The 17,500-nt window shown below is 44.4% G+C and overlaps 2 protein-coding genes across 2 annotated transcripts in view; one reads left to right on the top strand and one right to left on the bottom strand.

Moving 5' to 3' along the window:
- The window catches only part of LOC138953301 (patched domain-containing protein 3-like), a 7,940-nt gene extending 1,680 nt beyond the window's left edge, over positions 1 to 6,260 (top strand). Inside the window, exons 2-4 of the mRNA XM_070325101.1 lie at positions 95 to 367; positions 946 to 1,827; positions 6,134 to 6,260. Coding sequence (XP_070181202.1) covers positions 95 to 367; positions 946 to 1,827; positions 6,134 to 6,260 — 1,282 coding nt within the window. The remainder of the gene's footprint in view (positions 1 to 94; positions 368 to 945; positions 1,828 to 6,133) is intronic.
- Positions 6,261 to 7,370: 1,110 nt separating this feature from the next.
- LOC138953488 (phospholipase B1, membrane-associated-like) overlaps positions 7,371 to 17,500 on the bottom strand; it is a 43,702-nt gene continuing 33,572 nt past the window's right edge. Inside the window, exons 11-13 of the mRNA XM_070325330.1 lie at positions 13,640 to 13,735; positions 13,055 to 13,123; positions 7,371 to 10,887 (exon numbers count right to left, since the gene is read on the bottom strand). Coding sequence (XP_070181431.1) covers positions 10,681 to 10,887; positions 13,055 to 13,123; positions 13,640 to 13,735 — 372 coding nt within the window. The 3' untranslated portion in view covers positions 7,371 to 10,680. The remainder of the gene's footprint in view (positions 10,888 to 13,054; positions 13,124 to 13,639; positions 13,736 to 17,500) is intronic.

Genomic DNA, 17,500 nt, shown 5'->3' with positions numbered 1-17,500 from the left:
AAAGATGTCCGCTGTGCCATTTCGTCGACAGAGTCAACCGTCCTTACTTTCCCTGTACCAAAGGATAATCTCTGTGTTCCACTGTCCACAACAGGGAGAACGTATTTCAGCTGGATAAGCACTTCCCCGACCGCATCCCTGTGTCCTTCGTCATCGACGGCGAGGTGAACTACGCTGCCGAAGCTGTCCAGCGGCAGATGAAAGCCCTTCTGGACAACGCCAGGAAGGACGAGTTCATCGACCCCACAGTTGAACACTGCTGGCTCACCAAGTTCCTCAAGTCCGCCTTCTACACTGACTCTGCCCACTTCTTCCTGGACCTCGAGGAGTTCCTCAAGAACCACACAGCATACGTTCCGGACATCAGGTACTGTTTTCATCTTTGATGACGTCATATTCTTTCTTGTTTGGAAGTAGAGGCGGCACTGTGACGACCTCATTTTTCCATCACATTGATTGAAATTCTGATGAAACATTCTTTGACCAGGGCAGGAATATGGGATCACATTAGAGCTTGAAAGCTAAAAAAAAAAAAAAAAGGTCTAATGAACTTGTTGATCAAACTTTTACTTTAAATCGTAAGGTCTTTTTACTGACACACAATTGGTTTCCTTGCTTCCTGAGTAACAAGAATGTATAGACGTGTAATGTTTGAATTGATATCAAGTTCGAAAACTCTGTGAAATGCAAATTGGACCTTCTGTGTACATGCAACCTAAATAGGGCTGTCTTGGTCTTCGCGTGCTTTTTTTGGTACAAAAAAGCGGAAACGTTTCATTTGTTGCGAAGAAGTACACAGCTCCGTGGTACCGTGTGAATCATTGCATGTCGTCTTTTCGCACGGAGATGAGAAAAGCAAGTAAACACAAAAAAAGAAGAAATTTTTTATAATGATTAAACCCGGTTACCTCCTTTCTGAACATTTTTCATTCTGTCTCCGATTAGGTTCGCGGCCAGCGACACGGCGAGGATTGTTGCGTCACGTTGCAGCGTCATCACTAAGCCCTCTACCGACAAGCTTGCGATGTCAGAAATGATGCAGAGGATGCGGAAATTGGCAGAGAGCGGCGGCTTCTCGGTGAAGGTGTTCGCGTACCACTGGTCTTTCCTCGTCTTAGAGGGAGTTCTGCAGATCCTGCCCAACACCTTATTGACTCTGGGGATCGCCGTGGGGGCGATGATGGTGGTGTGCATGGTCTTCCTCCCCCACCCCTTCATGGTCCTCCTGGTGACCTTCAACATCCTCATGATCATCTCCAACATCTTCGCCTTCATGTACTTCTGGGGCATCACGCTGAGCATCATCACCATGATCCACCTCGTCATGAGCGTGGGCTTCTCGGTGGACTTCTCAGCCCACGTCTGCTCGGCCTACCTCATGTCCGACGCGCAGTTCCGCCACGAGCGTGCCTACGACGCCATCACACACGCCGCCAGCCCCATCTTCAATGGAGGCATCTCTTCCTTCGTCGGGGTCATCCTCCTTTCCTTCTCCGGCTCCTACATCTTCATAACCTTCTTCAAGATCATGGTGCTCGTCATCGTTTTCGGCATGTTCAACGCTATCCTGTTCGTCCCAACTGTGCTGTCGTTCATCGGTCCTGAACCAAAGTTGAAGCCGGAGGAGCTTTCCGACAGGAATTCCTCACATCGTTCGTTTCACCTATGTCAGACACACAGTAGTCGGGTGCACAGCACGGCGCCCCACAATTCTCTGATCTCTATCTACCCTGTCCGCCGCTGTGCACCCGGTAAACGCGGAGACCTCCCTGACTCGCTCCCATCCGTCCTCACCTCCAGTCAGATTCGAGAGTTCGGCTACTCCGCGTATGAGCGTACATTTTGACTGACCAAAAGCGAGAGCGAGGTCGACAGCGATCTCAGCCCAGTGATAGATCAAAAACGTGATGAATCGTCTAGTCATTGATGCGCCCTTTGGTGGGGACATCGATTTTAATCATGACAAAAACACACACGCAAGAAATGTTAGTTATCGGAACGCTTAATCATAGACGAAAAATAACATTCACAACATCAAAACCGAGAACGTTTTTATTTTACTGGAAAAAAGCAATAATTCATAGCATAGATTTTGGTGGACAAATGTCCCTGATTGCAGTTAGAAGTCTCCCTCCGAAAGCGGCGTATGGCTGCCTGAATGGCGGGGAAAAAAGGTAAAAACCCATTTGAGCACAAACTTGCGTTAACGTGAGAGTTTCAGGCCATGAACGAAGAAGAAGAGTAGTTAGAAGTCGGGGAGCAACAGGACAATGTCCATAACAAAAACAAAAACATTGCCAAAACTTATTTTGAATAGTGTACAAGGTCTGAAACGGTTTCGACGATTTACGTCCGGGAAGGTTGGCCGTCTCTGTGAAAAAAGAGCACAATGGTGAGATCTCATATAATTATAGTATATTTATTTTTTTTAAGTATTGTTTTTAGGGGTACCCTCTTTTATTTGTTTGCATAGTTTTGGCTTTTAACTTTTTTTCTTCTCCAATTTCTGCACATTTCACTCAAATATGTATGATCCTAACGATGGACATAACTATTCACATGTACAGCACCTCAGTAAACTTAATCTGTTATCAATAGACATACATGTGTTCATGCTGTTGAAATATGTATTTTAGATGCATCTATATATATATATATACGACTTGTGTCTGTGTGTCTGTGTGTGTATCTGTGTGTGAGTTCGCGATGCACGGCCAAAGTTCTCGATGGATCTGCTTCAAATTTGGTGGGCAAATTTGGTGGGACAGGACACAACCTGGTCGATATTTCAACACGTGCTCTCAGCGCGCAGCGCTGAACCGATTTTGGTTCCACCTCAGCTATTTTGGTTCCACCTCAGCTACCCGGGCCCCCATACCGACACACCAAAGCCAAAGTTCTCGGTGGATCTTTTTCAAATTTGGACACCGTATTCAGCTACACCCCGGACACAATATCATCGATGAGATATTTCAACACGTGCTCTCAGCGCGCAGCGCTGAACCGATTTTGGTTTTTGTGTTCATTTCACCATTATAAGTAACTCTTCCTTATCTTCTCATCTTCTCCAGGTTTTCAGCGTTTACCTCCCTTCCTTCGTATGGTGCACTATAGTATGAGTGGGGCGTCTTCGGATATTCCCGGCGTTCTGTTACTATTTTTAGAAGGTCACCGCAGTGTCCAGAACGTAAATTGGACCCGTAAATTATCCTCACTGTAAATGTGCAAAGGTCGAATCAATTTATAGCCACGCGAAAAATACACTGTCATCTATCTCTCTATAGATACGGCTTCTCTGTGTTTGTGTGTGTGTGTGTGTGTGTGTGTGTGTGTGTGTCTCTCTCTATGTGAGCAACACCTGGGGATTGTTCAGTTCTGTTTGTGATGTGGTCTGGCGGCTTTGGTGTACTGGCCTTCCTTTGAAAAGCCATAACGGTTCAAAAGGGCTTACAGATAAGCTAGAAATTGCTCAATCCTGTTTGAGTGGAGTTCGCCTCCAAAGGTGATTAACACGGTTACATTCGTCGACAAGGATGGGACTCGATATGGTCAGGAATGGCATTATGGCCACTGAATCATTTTCGTGCTGTTCCCATTCCACGAATCTGGGAGGGACCTAAGCTTGGCGGGTCCATTGTTCGGACCCGGCGAAGCCGGCGTACGGCTCTAAGTACTTCTTCCCGGCGAAGCCGGCTACCCGGCGAAGCGGGTATTCATTCTAGTATCATTATATACACACAAAAACAGCACAATATGACATTCACATTGTACATCTTAGTGTAACTTTGGTTCCGTATCTAAAAAGAACAGCACAAAAAACAATAGGTGAGAGATCTAAGTTTGAAAAAAAACCTCATGGCTGACAGCAAAACCTACACAAGTGCAAGCGAAGCAATGTACCATAGCAATGACTTATGGTGCAAGTTTGACTGACTTTAGAACTGTGATATGATATGCTATTGCAATGCAGAACAATCGTGTGTTTGGAATGGCTATACACAATGATTTTGTTTTTTGATGCGAATATATTTTGTAAATAAATATGTTATTGAATTGAGGTTGTGTATGATTGAATCATGTACCAGTTCAAGTTTCAAGTTTCAGTTTCAGTTTCAAGTTTTATTTTTTCCAATAAAACCCCGTGAGGGTACATGGAAAATTAAAAAACACAATAAAAACACATTTCATTCAACACCAAATAAAAGGAACTAAAACAAAAAGAAATCAGACTATGTACAGAAAAGGGAGTTGAGGGGTGAGGGAGAGCAAAAACAATACAAGAAACAATTCAACAATAATAATAATAAATAATAATAATAATAATAATAATAATAATAATAATAATAATGATAATAATAATACAAAAAATAATAAAACATTACAAGTGCAAAGTGATTACATACATTTCTTTACTATGGGAAATGGGGGGAAGGGAGAGGGGGGGGGGTGATGGGTGGGTTAACATAAGGACAAAAATACTATTACAAACAACACAAAACAGATAACGGAATATAAAGCTAAAAGAGAATTAAATTTTACTCGCTTCTCAAACAGTCCATGACAAGTGTCATGAACTTTGCGAGTCTTAGCAATAAACTCTTTTTTGTAGTGGAAAAAAGCTCTCTGAATTTAACTGAATTGGGGCGGGCATAATAATAGCACCGTAACAACTGTTTTCTATAATTGGTAAAGAAAGGACATACAAAAATATAATGGAACTCGTCCCCAAGGTCACCTGATGAACATTTGTGACAGATTCTGTCTTGTCTGGGAATACCAAGAGTCCTACCTTTTTGTATAGGCAAGAGCAGAGTGAAGCAAATGTGTGTCTTGTAGCCTATCTGGTTGTCTGTCTATCACGATAGCAATTGAGACTCAGGTATCACTGCTTCTTCCCTTGTTTAAAAAAAAGAAGTTTATTTATGCTTTTTCTTATTTTAACATTTTTACTCTCTGATATTAATGTTGTCAGCAGCAAGTGAAAGACAATTGCCCAATGAAGAGGGACAACCCAACTAAACCAAACAGAGCAGTAGAGTTAGCAGCTTTCAATGGATGATGTCCCTTTGCTTTGCTCTCTCTCTCTCTCTCTCTCTCTCTCTCTCTCTTTTAAATAAGAACGCGTTAACCATTGATGTCTAGTATTTTGACGGCCTGAAGCTGAACATACAGGGTATTGTTAATGGATGGGTGGTGTGAGAAGGGAATCGGGAGGGGTTGGAAAGGGGGCAAGAGTTAGGGGGTCAGTAGAAAGGAAACCTGTTCCAGCAAACGCGTTCCATATCGTGTTCCCCCCCGTCCATCATTGAGCGAGTTTTCGCGAGGAACAGGGTTGAGGTACGGTAGGGTCACTGCGCATGTCTGGTTTTTTTCTTCGCGGAAACGCTGTTGGGTTGTGTCCAGTCGCGTCCCTTGCAACAAGATGGCGACAAGCGCGTTACGGATTTACTGTTGTGGAGAGTTGATGGACGACGATGATGAACAAGCAGTACTGTTTTATTGTTGATGTGAATGTAATGCCAAAACATCGAACTATCGATTCGAACGTCAATGAAGAAGTGAGCGTGAAAATCGAGCGCAAAACAGCCGGGTAAAAGTTCAGGGCGCTAAAGTACATTTGAGCCGAAATCGCACCCAAACTCCTGTTGACCTCATTTCTTCCCAAAATAAACATCACTGCTAAAATAAAATGCATTAAAACCAAGACAGTATCCAACCCAGTATCCTTAATTTTTGAAAGGCTAAGTGATTTACAACAAATGTCTTCTCACAATCCGTAACTTTGTCAAAAAATATTTGCAGAAGTTTCTCACCTCGCCTTGGCAGCCATCTTGGAACTGGAGAGACCCTACGCAGGAAGCAAGGTTGAAAGTTGGTTAACCGGTGACGTCACTCCAGTCGTACCGGACCGAGTTTTTGCGACCTCCGGTTCGACTCGAGTCACCTTAGTTGACGCTAAAACTCGCTCATTGGCAGCGCTTATCTCGTTTGCTGTCCTCCTCAGCCGTTCAAACACTGCCCCCCCCCCCCCCCCCGGCGAATCAGGCCACACGATGGTGTGCCTGTCGTGTTGACGTAACGACCAGTGCAAGGGATTGGCCTCCGTTTGAGCAGTGTGATACTTCACTTGCAGGAACCTCGAGCAACTGAGGAGCGAGACTTGGCTCAGGCCGACGCCCCTCCAAGACAAGCTGTATGGACGCGTGGATACTCTGCAGAAGACCACCAGCTTCATCTCCAGAGCTGGAATCCGTGTGTAAATGGCGACCGACAAGAAGAAGAAGACTTGCTGAGAGACGATGAAGAAAAGACATCTGCGATGGTCGTAGGTGTGGAATCGCAAAGCGCCGCCGATCAATCCACCCTCATGCCCAGCGCACTGTTTTTACCTTACTTTTAGTTCAAACTGCGTACAACTGCAGCTTGACGATTAAATGAGATGTCTGCCTTCATCGCAGGCGTTGAGTGGCTGAGCGCTGTTTGAATACCTCTCGATCAGTGGGGTCAGGACAAGTGATGCTTTAAATGCAAAGGGTTATCTTCTGAGCGTGCACCGACGAATCTCACCTGTCAAAGATTTGGGCAGAAATGTGGAGCAGTATGACATGGAGAATGCATACAGAAGTTTTTATCTTGAGTGTTAGAATGTGATGGAGAGATGGTTGAAGGGATAGTGGGTGGGTTCTCTGTTTCTGTGTCTGTGCCTCTGTCTCTGCCTGCCTCGATGTCTCTCTGTCTCAGTCCGCCTCCTTCTGTCTGTCTGTCTGTCTGTCTGTCTGTCTGTCTGTCTGTCTCTCTCTGTCTGTCTGTCTCTCTCTGTCTCTGTCTGTCTCTGTCTCTGTCCCTCTCTGTCTATAATGCATGTTTCAGCTACTAGGTACTACCCTGGCCAAGTTTCCTCTCAAGACATCAAAGAGACCGCCCCATATGTTAAACTTGGTCACTGACCCCGGTGCAGGAAGTGTTTCCTCTCAGATATGACAGGGGAACCACCTCTCATAGCTAAAACTGGGTCATTGACCCCTGGGAAGAAGGTCAGTGTCTATAAACAAGGCAACCCAGCTATCACAATGGACCTGCCTTTGATCTGGCCGCACACACAGAGCACACATATTTCCACTCTGTATTCTTCCTTTGATGTGCTGCTTATAGACCGGAAGCGCCTAATGTGATGTTTTTTTCTCAAATTTACCTCAAAAGTGGGGGTTGCGCCCTATATAACAAGCGCCTGATAATCCCGAAAGTACGGTGCCTGAATTTCTCCAGACATTACGTAAACATCTGATGTCAGTTATGAGTAAGGGTCCAAGGGAGGGACTTTGCTACAAGCTCATGTGGCCTTTTCAATCCAACAACATCAAAACAGGAAATGTAATGTTCCACTTTATTTTTCGACATAGAAGTTTTACATTCAGGACCATAGTTCCCTCTACCAAACTCGTCACCTTCGCGCGTTCAAAAATTCATCATTTTAGAGAGAAAACCCTGAAAACTGTATGAACCACTTTCTAAAACATGGATAGATTTTTTTCTCCCAAACAGACACATTAACCTTTGCCGTGCTTCCTGGGTTCACCTGTACCCAGAGACACACTAAAATCATTGTAACTCTGGAACCATTAAAGGTATCGTTTTGAAATTTTAAGTATCTCTCACACACCTAATTTGCTCTCTGTCTGCAAATTTTTAGTGTGTACATGACAAAACATTAAAATTAATTGATTATGATAATTTACATACACACTACCGATGGCGCGGGTTCACACAAACCCATACTTTTAAAGAGTAGTAGTGATTGTAACTATCCCTCTGCCGACGGCGTGGGTTCTGCTACACCCATAATTACCAAAAGCGGCAGAACAGTGTCTGTCAGCCTGTTTGTCTCCAAGAGACTGTCTGTCTCTCTGTCTGTCTGTCCGTATCTCTCTGTCTGTATGTCTGTTGTCAGTTCCTCTGTCTGTCTGTCTGTCTATCCGTCTATCTGTCTATCCGTCTATCTGACTGTCTGTCTATCTGACTGTCTGTCTCTGTCTCTCTCTCTCTGTCTCTCTCTCTCTCTCTGTCTCTCTCTCTTAGTCTCTCTCTCTGTCTCTCTCTCTCTGTCTCTCTCTCTCTCTTTCTTAGTCTCTCTCTCTCTTTCTTAGTCTCTCTCTCTCTTTCTTAGTCTCTCTCTCTCTCTCTTTCTTAGTATCTCTCTCTCTTTCTTAGTCTCTCTCTCTCTCTCTTTCTTAGTCTCTCTCTCTCTCTTTCTTAGTCTCTCTCTCTCTTTCTTAGTCTCTTTCTCTCTTTCTTAGTCTCTCTCTCTCTCTCTTTCTTAGTCTCTCTCTCTCTCTCTCTTAGTCTCTCTCTCTCTCTTTCTTAGTCTCTCTCTCTCTCTCTCTTAGTCTCTCTCTCTTTCTTAGTCTCTCTCTCTCTAGCTCTTTCTTAGTCTCTCTCTCTCTTTCTTAGTCTCTCTCTCTCTCTCTTTCTTAGTCTCTCTCTCTCTCTTTCTTAGTCTCTCTCTCTTTCTTAATCTCTCTCTCTCTCTCTCTTTCTTAGTCTCTCTCTCTCTCTATTTCTTAGTCTCTCTCTCTCTCTTTCTTAGTCTCTCTCTCTTTCTTAATCTCTCTCTCTCTCTCTCTCTTTCTTAGTCTCTCTCTCTCTAGCTCTTTCTTAGTCTCTCTCTCTCTTTCTTAGTCTCTCTCTCTTTCTTAATCTCTCTCTCTCTCTCGCTCTTTCTTAGTCTCTCTCTCTCTAGCTCTTTCTTAGTCTCTCTCTCTCTTTCTTAGTCTCTCTCTCTCTCTCTTTCTTAGTCTCTCTCTCTCTCTTTCTTAGTCTCTCTCTCTTTCTTAATCTCTCTCTCTCTCTCTTTCTTAGTCTCTCTCTCTCTCTATTTCTTAGTCTCTCTCTCTCTTTCTTAGTCTCTCTCTCTCTCTTTCTTAGTCTCTCTTTCTCTCTCTTTCTTAGTCTCTCTCTCTCTCTCTCTTTGTTAGTCTCTCTCTCTCTCTCTCTTTCTTAGTCTCTCAGTCTCTCTCAGTCTCTCCCTCCCCTCTCCCTCCCCCTCTCCCTCCCCTGCAAGAGGTCGGTGAAGGGAGAAACTCGATGCACCCACTGAAGTAGCGCTGTGGGTTTCCCTGAACCCACCCCGTCGTTAGAGAAATAAACGGTAAAAACCCTCTTTCAAATGTATGGGTTCAGACAAACCCGCATCGTCGTTAGAGGAATAAACGGTAAAAACCCTCTTTCAAATGTATGGGTTCAGACAAACCCGCATCGTCGGGAGTGTGTAGTCAAAAGCGGCATCCGGCAAAGGTTAAAACAACAGCAAGAACGTGACAGACGAAAATGAAGCAAAAGGGAGAGCATATTACCACATACACAAAAGCTGAGACTGAAGAGAATGAGAGAGAGAGAGATATATATATATACTCTCCCAAAAAAGAAATTTGACACAGGTAAACATTGATTTTTTTTCAAATATGTTAGAGGAAAGCACCAACATTCAGTTTGAAGTTTGTCAGTCACATTGTTGCTAACCACTAAACCACAAAAAGAACATCACAGTCAATGAACCGAGACTTAACTGGGTGGTCGCCCTTTTATTGAATTGCAAAAATCTTGTCTGCACGAAAATGCCACTTAAAGTGTACAGGACAGACCAAGGTCAGTCCGACACGGGCTCAGGATCGGTATATCAGGGTGCGATAGCTCTGTGAACGTTTCACAATACCGCTACGCAGATTCCGGGGGTGCCTCTTCCAAAAAAGAAACTTGAAAAAAGAAACATCACGGCGCCATGCACATGGTTTTTGTGCAGACAATATTTTTGCAATTCAATAAAAGGGCGACCACGCACTAAAGGCTCGGTTCAATGACTGTGATGTTCTTTTTGTGGTTTAGTGGTTAGCAACAATGTAACTGACAAACTTCAAACTGAATTTTGGTGCTTTCCTCTAACATATTTGGAAAAAAATCAATGTTTACCTGTGTCAAGTTTCTTTTTTGGGAGAGTATATATACGTAAACAGACGTTACTGATCTGGTTTGTACATTTAAACGGTAAGATTTGGAAGCTTAGTTAAAAATCAACAACATTTAAAAACACGCACACACACGAACTGCCAATCAAAGAACATCTTCTTAATTTACAATACATGGTAAAATAAGAAAAGTACCAGCAAATAAAATGCAGGAAAATATAATCAGAATTTCAGAGAGAAAATTCGCGCGTGTAAAGACCCTCCCTAAAAAATAAAGTAAAAACAAATGAAAAACAGCAAGCTAGGAGCAACTGAAAATACGAAAGAAGAATGAAAGGAAGCGAGCAAACCGAAATGCAAACAAACAAGCAAGGAAAGTATAAATGTTAAGTACATATGTGTGAGGTTTGGCTGGCAGAAACAAACAAACAAAAGAGATAAAGGGCAAATTCAAACAGAAACAAAGACAAAAAATTAACATCCAAATTTGGGGAAATTTCATCGTCAGTGTTCTTTCTACCCGACTCCCGTAAATTTCTTCGCCTAGCTGATCAGTTGAGCGGCTCTTGGAAAATGTTTCTTCTCAAACCTTGCTAAAATTTCCCCCAAAGTTCGATCCCAAACCATAAAAACTACCTTTAATTTTTCCCAAACCTTCCCAACTCGTTGGAAAATCTGAAACGAACTGGGAGAAAACACCAATGATTGAACGTACTCTCATTTACTGCGGGATCTGAACGTACAAGCGACGCGCCTTCACGCGTCTGGCAACACCAACAAGAACAGCGGCGCCTACAACGACGACAACCACACCACAGACAGTGGTGGCGATCATCAGTTCTCGGGGAAAGAAGTTGTTGTCGGTGCTGGGCTCCGCTGAAGGCGTCAGAGGGTTGCTGTTGAGGTTGGTGTAGATGTAAGGCTGGTCCTGTTGGAGTGAAGAAAAAAGGTTGAACACGTTAGTAGACGCCGTACAACAACAACAGCAACAACAACAACAACAACAAAGAACGAAAACAAAAAACGCAATTTACCAAGCAGCACAATGCCAATGACAAAACAAACCAAAACACACGCTCATAAGTATACGTAGCACACTACCACACGGTTCTTTTTTTTTTATTAAAGGCACAGTAAGCCTCCCGTAAACCACCACAGAGCTCCCCGAGCGTCTACATACAGTACAAGCATACTTCCATTTGAACGCTCACCGAACGGGAACAGAATTTATTTTCGTGGACTTGTTCCTCGCGCCTCGTTTTGGTGCTTGACGGCTGTTATGAATATTCTGAATACCGGAAATCACGCCCGGACAGTAAGCCTCCCGTAAACCATCACAGATACTGTCAGGCTTTTACACACAGTACAAACACCCTTCCATTTGAACGCTCACCAAACGGGAACATCCTAGGTGCCCTACGTAAAGAGCGAGCAATTTTTAAAGAATTAATTTTACAGATTGTCTCGAACACTTTTTGGACCCATCCTGAACTCAGGTCAAAAATGAGTTACTTCCCTTCGGGTCTCATTCTATCGATGTAAACTGGCAATAGCCGTGGATCGATCATTATCAGAATGGGAGGGATATAGCTCAGTTGGTAGCGCGCTGGATTTGTATTCAGTTGGCCGCTGTCAGCGTGAGTTCAAACCCACGTTCGGCGGAAATTTATTTCTCCGAGTCAACTTTGTGTGCAGACTCTCTTCGGTGTCCGAACACCCCCCGTGTACACCACAAAATTGCTTAGGCACAGTTAATAATTGTCTACCTATACCCGTGTGACTTGGAATAATAGGCCGTGAAAGGTAAATATGCGCCGAAATGGCTGCAATCTACTGGCCGTATAAAATTTCATCTCCCACGGCATCATTGCAGAGCGCCTAGAACTGTACCCACGGAATATGCGCGATATAAGCCTCATATTGATTTTTGGACCGTGGTGCGTTTTTGCGCTAGACCTAACTTTTACTGAAAATCTAAATAATAAATTGACAGCTTGTTACACAAACATTCTTACAAAAGAATGTGAATGCGTGATGTATTGTGTAAAAAAAATTCCATCTCACACGGCATAAATAAATCCCTGCGCCTTGAATATGTACGCGATATAACCTGGTCTTGACACCTGACCTGGTCACCTGACCACACACGACAGAAACCAGTCAACTGCTTGTACCCCTTCAAAACCCCCCACCACCCGTTTTCTTTGGGTACACGCTTTAACTACACACATGCCGACACAATATTGATCATTGCTTCAATATTTTGAAGATGTTGCTTGAAAAATAACCAGGTGAAATGAGTATTTCGGTGTTTAGTCAAATGTTAAAGTTTCTACCACAGACATACACACGCACACACGCACGCACAGACAGACAAAGTTACGATCGCATAGGCTACACTTACGTGAGCCAAAAAAATAAATCCCTGCGCTTAGAACTGTACCCACGGAATACGCGCGATATAAGCCTCATATTGATTGATTGATTGAAAAGAATTCTTTTTTTCATCAAGACAAGATCAGTACAATTCGAAGTTGTGAAAGTTTGAAAAAAGAAAAGCCCGGAAGCAGGGTCACGCAAGGGTCGTAGCAGACGACGGTTTATGCATATCGCCGTTCCTCTCAACAGTCAAAAGCCATCGCTAGAGTTCTTGTGAACCACAGCCGTTTGTTTCGTGCATAAAAACGTGCTATTGTAGATACGCTCACATCGAGTCGCATTCAAATGACTAACTGACGACTACATTGTGAAAAAGGGAAACTGGATCACACGGGTTCACGATGGCTCAGGGGTAAGATAAACCACGCAAAAATAAATTCTTTGAAAAGTGTTCCCTCTTTACGGAGGGCACCTAGGATGTTCTCAATCGGTGAGTGTTTAAATGAAAGGGTGTTTGTACTGTGTGTAAAAGCCTGACCGTATCTGTGATGGTTTACGGGAGGCTTACCGTGCCTTTAAACAGCAGTAACTCAACTAACAGGAATTTGAACAGGCTAGTGTTGCCTACAGAAACAAATACACTGTGACCACCAAATGTATGTAGACACGCACAGACGGACAGACACACATTGTGTACAGAATGGACCAATACTTGCCTCAGAAGTACACTTGACTGTGCCGGTTGGAGGCCATCGCAAAGGTTCTTTGTCCTGTTGTGGTGTGATCTGTTTGAATATGGCAGATGTTGATATGGTGAAGGTATGCATACATGAACACATAGACAGACAGATAGACACTCAGACAGACAGATAGACACATACGGAAGACAGACAGACGTTTGTACGCACCCACTGAGTCATGTAGACACGCAATCAAGCAAGTAAGCACGCACACTCACACACACACACACACACACACACACACACACACACACACACACACACACCATGGTCGCACCTGGGGTGGGGGGGTCCTGGGTCCGGACCCCCCCCCCCCCCCCACCGATATACCTTGTACCCCTGGATCCCTGGACCCCTTCCTCATTTTTGGACCCCCCTCCCCCTCTCTATTATACTTGATTCAGCCCTCACACACACACACACACACACACACACACACACACACACACACACACACACATACACACACACACACAAGAAAGTATCCAACAATGAAATTTACAAACACACAAACAAACATCCAAAAAGAAAAAGAAAAAAAAGCAAATAAACAAAACTGACCATGTTGTTCCAGAGCGTGAGGGCAGCAGCAGCCTGTCCTTTGTCACTCAGGTGGATACAGTCGGGGGCGAAGTAACTCAGGTCTGGTTTGCCGTCCTGAGGAGAGATAATAATAATCATAGTAATAATAAAAATTAAGTAGATGTGCAACGCCAAGGCACTGCATACCCCAGCGAAAGACAAACTTCTCTCTTACTCTCTCTCTTTCTCTCTCTCAAACACACACACACACACACACACACACACACACACACACACACACACGAACCCACACACACACACACACACACGCACACCCCCCCCCCCAAGTTACACACGTACACACATACACACTCACTCACACGCACTCACTCACTCTCTCACACACACTTCATACACACAAAACACACCCCCATACGCACATATAGACAGACGGACATAAACACCTTTGCAAACAAACACACATACACACACACATACACTTACGCACACGCACATACATACACCCACCCACTCTCTCTCTTTCTCTCTTATACAAACAGACACACACACCCCCACACACACACACACTGTACATACGCACGCACACACACACACACACACACACACACACACACACACACACACACACACACAGACTCACACAAATCTCATACACACAAAACACACACTCATACGCACATAGACCGGCACGGTTGGCCTAGTGGTAAGGCGTCCGCCCCGTGATCGGGAGGTCGTGGGTTCGAACCCCGGCCGGGTCATACCAAAGACTTTAAAATTGGCAATCTAGTGGCTGCTCCGCCTGGCGTCTGGCATTATGGGGTTAGTGCTGGGACTGGTTGGTCCGGTGTCAGAATACTGTGACTGGGTGAGACATGAAGCCTGTGCTGCGACTTCTGTCTTGTGTGTGGCGCACGGTATAGGGGAAAGGCTCCTAATATGGACCGGCTCCTAATATGGACCACCTCCTGTTTTGACAAACTAACGGCGCTAGAGCGCTCAAACAATTTCATTCGCTTTATTCACCCTCTCTGGATAAGTTGCACATGTCAAAACAGTTGCAGAAACACAAACCTGAAAACCGTTAGGCTTTTTCGCTTTTTTTCACTTTTGGCAGCGTTCACTCTAAATTTGCCGCCTAAAACGGACTCGTTTCTGTCCACAGCCAAAGCTTTCATAACACAAAAATGGCTATATATGACAGCTAAAATCGTATTTGTTACATTTTAGCAGTGTTGACCCCGAGTTTCTAATGCAAACAAAAAATAATAGCAAAATCTCAAAGTATGTGCGAGTCCCCTAATATGGACCACCTTCAACAAATCGAAGAAATTAAAAGCTCAAGGCTATTTTCATTAATTCATTAAGAAGCTTGCTGGTAATAACCTATAACTAGCCCTCGAGATTTCAAAAGAATGCAACGAAAAGTCTTCTTTTCGTGGAAGTTGATAATTTCACTTATTTTCACTCTGTTTTTGATAATCTTCTTTAGTTTCCTGGTGTGCTTCAAATAATGCTCTCATCAACCCGAAACAGATAAATCTAGAGCATATTTTAATTAGGCTGACTTGTACACTAAGTTGTATCATGTTATTTTGAAATATAGGGGGCTTTTTACAGTGATTCGTGAAGGCCGCTTCACTGGTCCATATTAGGCGCCCAGGCTCCTAATATGGACCCTTTGTGATTTTTTCTGTATTTAATTTTTGCTGAATGTGTATCAAAGCTATTTTACTCTAATTAGGCCTAACGGTTAACCTAAGAAAGAAGGACTACCAAACACAAAATGAAACTTCTTTGCACGAAAACAAGCTAGTTATCAGCAATAAACAAAAAGTGGTCCATATTAGAGGCCCTTCCCCTATGTCAAAGCAGCACCCCCCTGATATGGCCCTTCGTGGTCGGCTGGGCGTTAAGCAAACAAACAAACAAATACGCACATAGACAGTCGAACACACACACCTTTACAAACAAACACCATATACACACTCAAACACACACAAACATACACACAAACTCAGACACACACAAACATACACACAAACACATTCACACACACACATACACACACACACACACACACACACACACACACACACACACACACACACACACACACACACACGCACACACACACACACCCCAAGTCACACACACGCACATACACACACACACATACACACACGCACATACACACACACTCACTCACACGCACTCACTCACTCTCTCACAAAAACTGCATACACACAAAACACACACCCATACGCACATATGGACAGATCGAAGGCCATACACACCTTTACAAACAAACACACATACACGCACACACATACACTTATGCCCACACACACACTCACACACACACGAGTACAGACTCATGCACGCGTGCGCGCACACACACACACACACACACCACACACATACGAGTACAGACTCATGCACACGCACACACACACACACACACACACACACACACACACACACACACACACACACACACACACACACACACACACACACACACACACACACACACACACACACACAGTAACACCAACACATGTGCTCAAAATGAACACAAACACACACACTGCGCGAGAGAGAAAGACTACAGGGAGGCATGACGTCATGATGCAATAATTGACGTCAAAGACTTTTGACCGTGACGTAATCTTCTCACGCGAGCTTTATCCATAGTCTTGAACAACCACACACAAATAGACTTGGAAAGTACAGATTTTCTACCCGTCCAAAGCGGCCTTGGGTGGCGTTTGCTGAAAAAATGGGGGCGACTATTGCACCCACCGTATTTTTGTTAGTATGGTCCCAATTTTTGGTGAACTTCCATCTCCAACTGTAGCACGTAGCCGGGCACAAAGAATCCTTCTTTATCATGTATTATCGGTGTGAACATTTCTCAAGTCGATTACAGTATGTGGGATACCTCCAGCTTCGCTGGGATGACAGCTTATATAGCGCAAACCACAGTAATTAATGTATGCTCTCCGCGCTTTACCGGCATGCATTCATATTCGACTAAAGCCTCAAATCACCATGGCGAAGTGGACTGTGCGAAGTATTCTTCGCGAAGCTGGGCGCACGAAGCTTTAGCACTGAGTTGTTGGTAAAAGGACTTCGCGAAGCTGGGCGCACGAAGCTTTAGCACTGAGTTGTTGGTAAAAGGACTTCGCGAAGTCGACTTCGGGCTGACTTAAGGACCGCCTTAACATCTTCTGCCCGAATACCGTTTCCAACGACGAACCACACAGGAGGACCGCAACCAGTCGCATCACCTAGGAGATCACAAAGTCACGAAGGTGGATGTGAATTGGGCACTACCTGTACGTGTATGCCTCAGGCTGACTCCAGAGCCTTTTCTAGATCAGGCTGACTCCAGAGCCTTTTCTAGATCAGGCTGACTCCAGAGCCTTTTCTAGATCAGGCTGCGGGATCCAAAATGACTCCAGAGCGCTTTCTAGATCAGGCTGCGGGATCCAAAATGACTCCAGAGCCTTTTCTAGATCAGGCTGCGGGATCCAAAATGACTCCAGAGCCTTTTCTAGATCAGGCTGCGGGATCCAAAATGACTCCAGAGCTGAGGTGCACGAAGCGAAACTGGGCGCCACCGAACTGAGTTGGAACAAACGGCGATGTCTGATTGGTTGAAATCCGAACAAATCTCAATTTCAACCAATCCGACCACGCGCCTGCGTTCCACCTTTTGGGTCACGGTGGCATCCAGATTTGCTTCGTGTACCTTAGCCCAGATGGCAAACGGAAGAGAGGGAGGTCGAAGAAAACCTGGAGAAGAACCTGTAAAAGGGAAATGACTAGGACTGGACTGGGGCTACCCTGCCCAAAGACTTTCCGCGGACAGACCTC

This window comes from Littorina saxatilis, linkage group LG17 (assembly GCF_037325665.1).
Source record: "Littorina saxatilis isolate snail1 linkage group LG17, US_GU_Lsax_2.0, whole genome shotgun sequence".
In the NCBI taxonomy this organism is placed as follows: domain Eukaryota; kingdom Metazoa; phylum Mollusca; class Gastropoda; order Littorinimorpha; family Littorinidae; genus Littorina; species Littorina saxatilis.
This window is presented reverse-complemented; position numbering and strand designations above follow the sequence as displayed.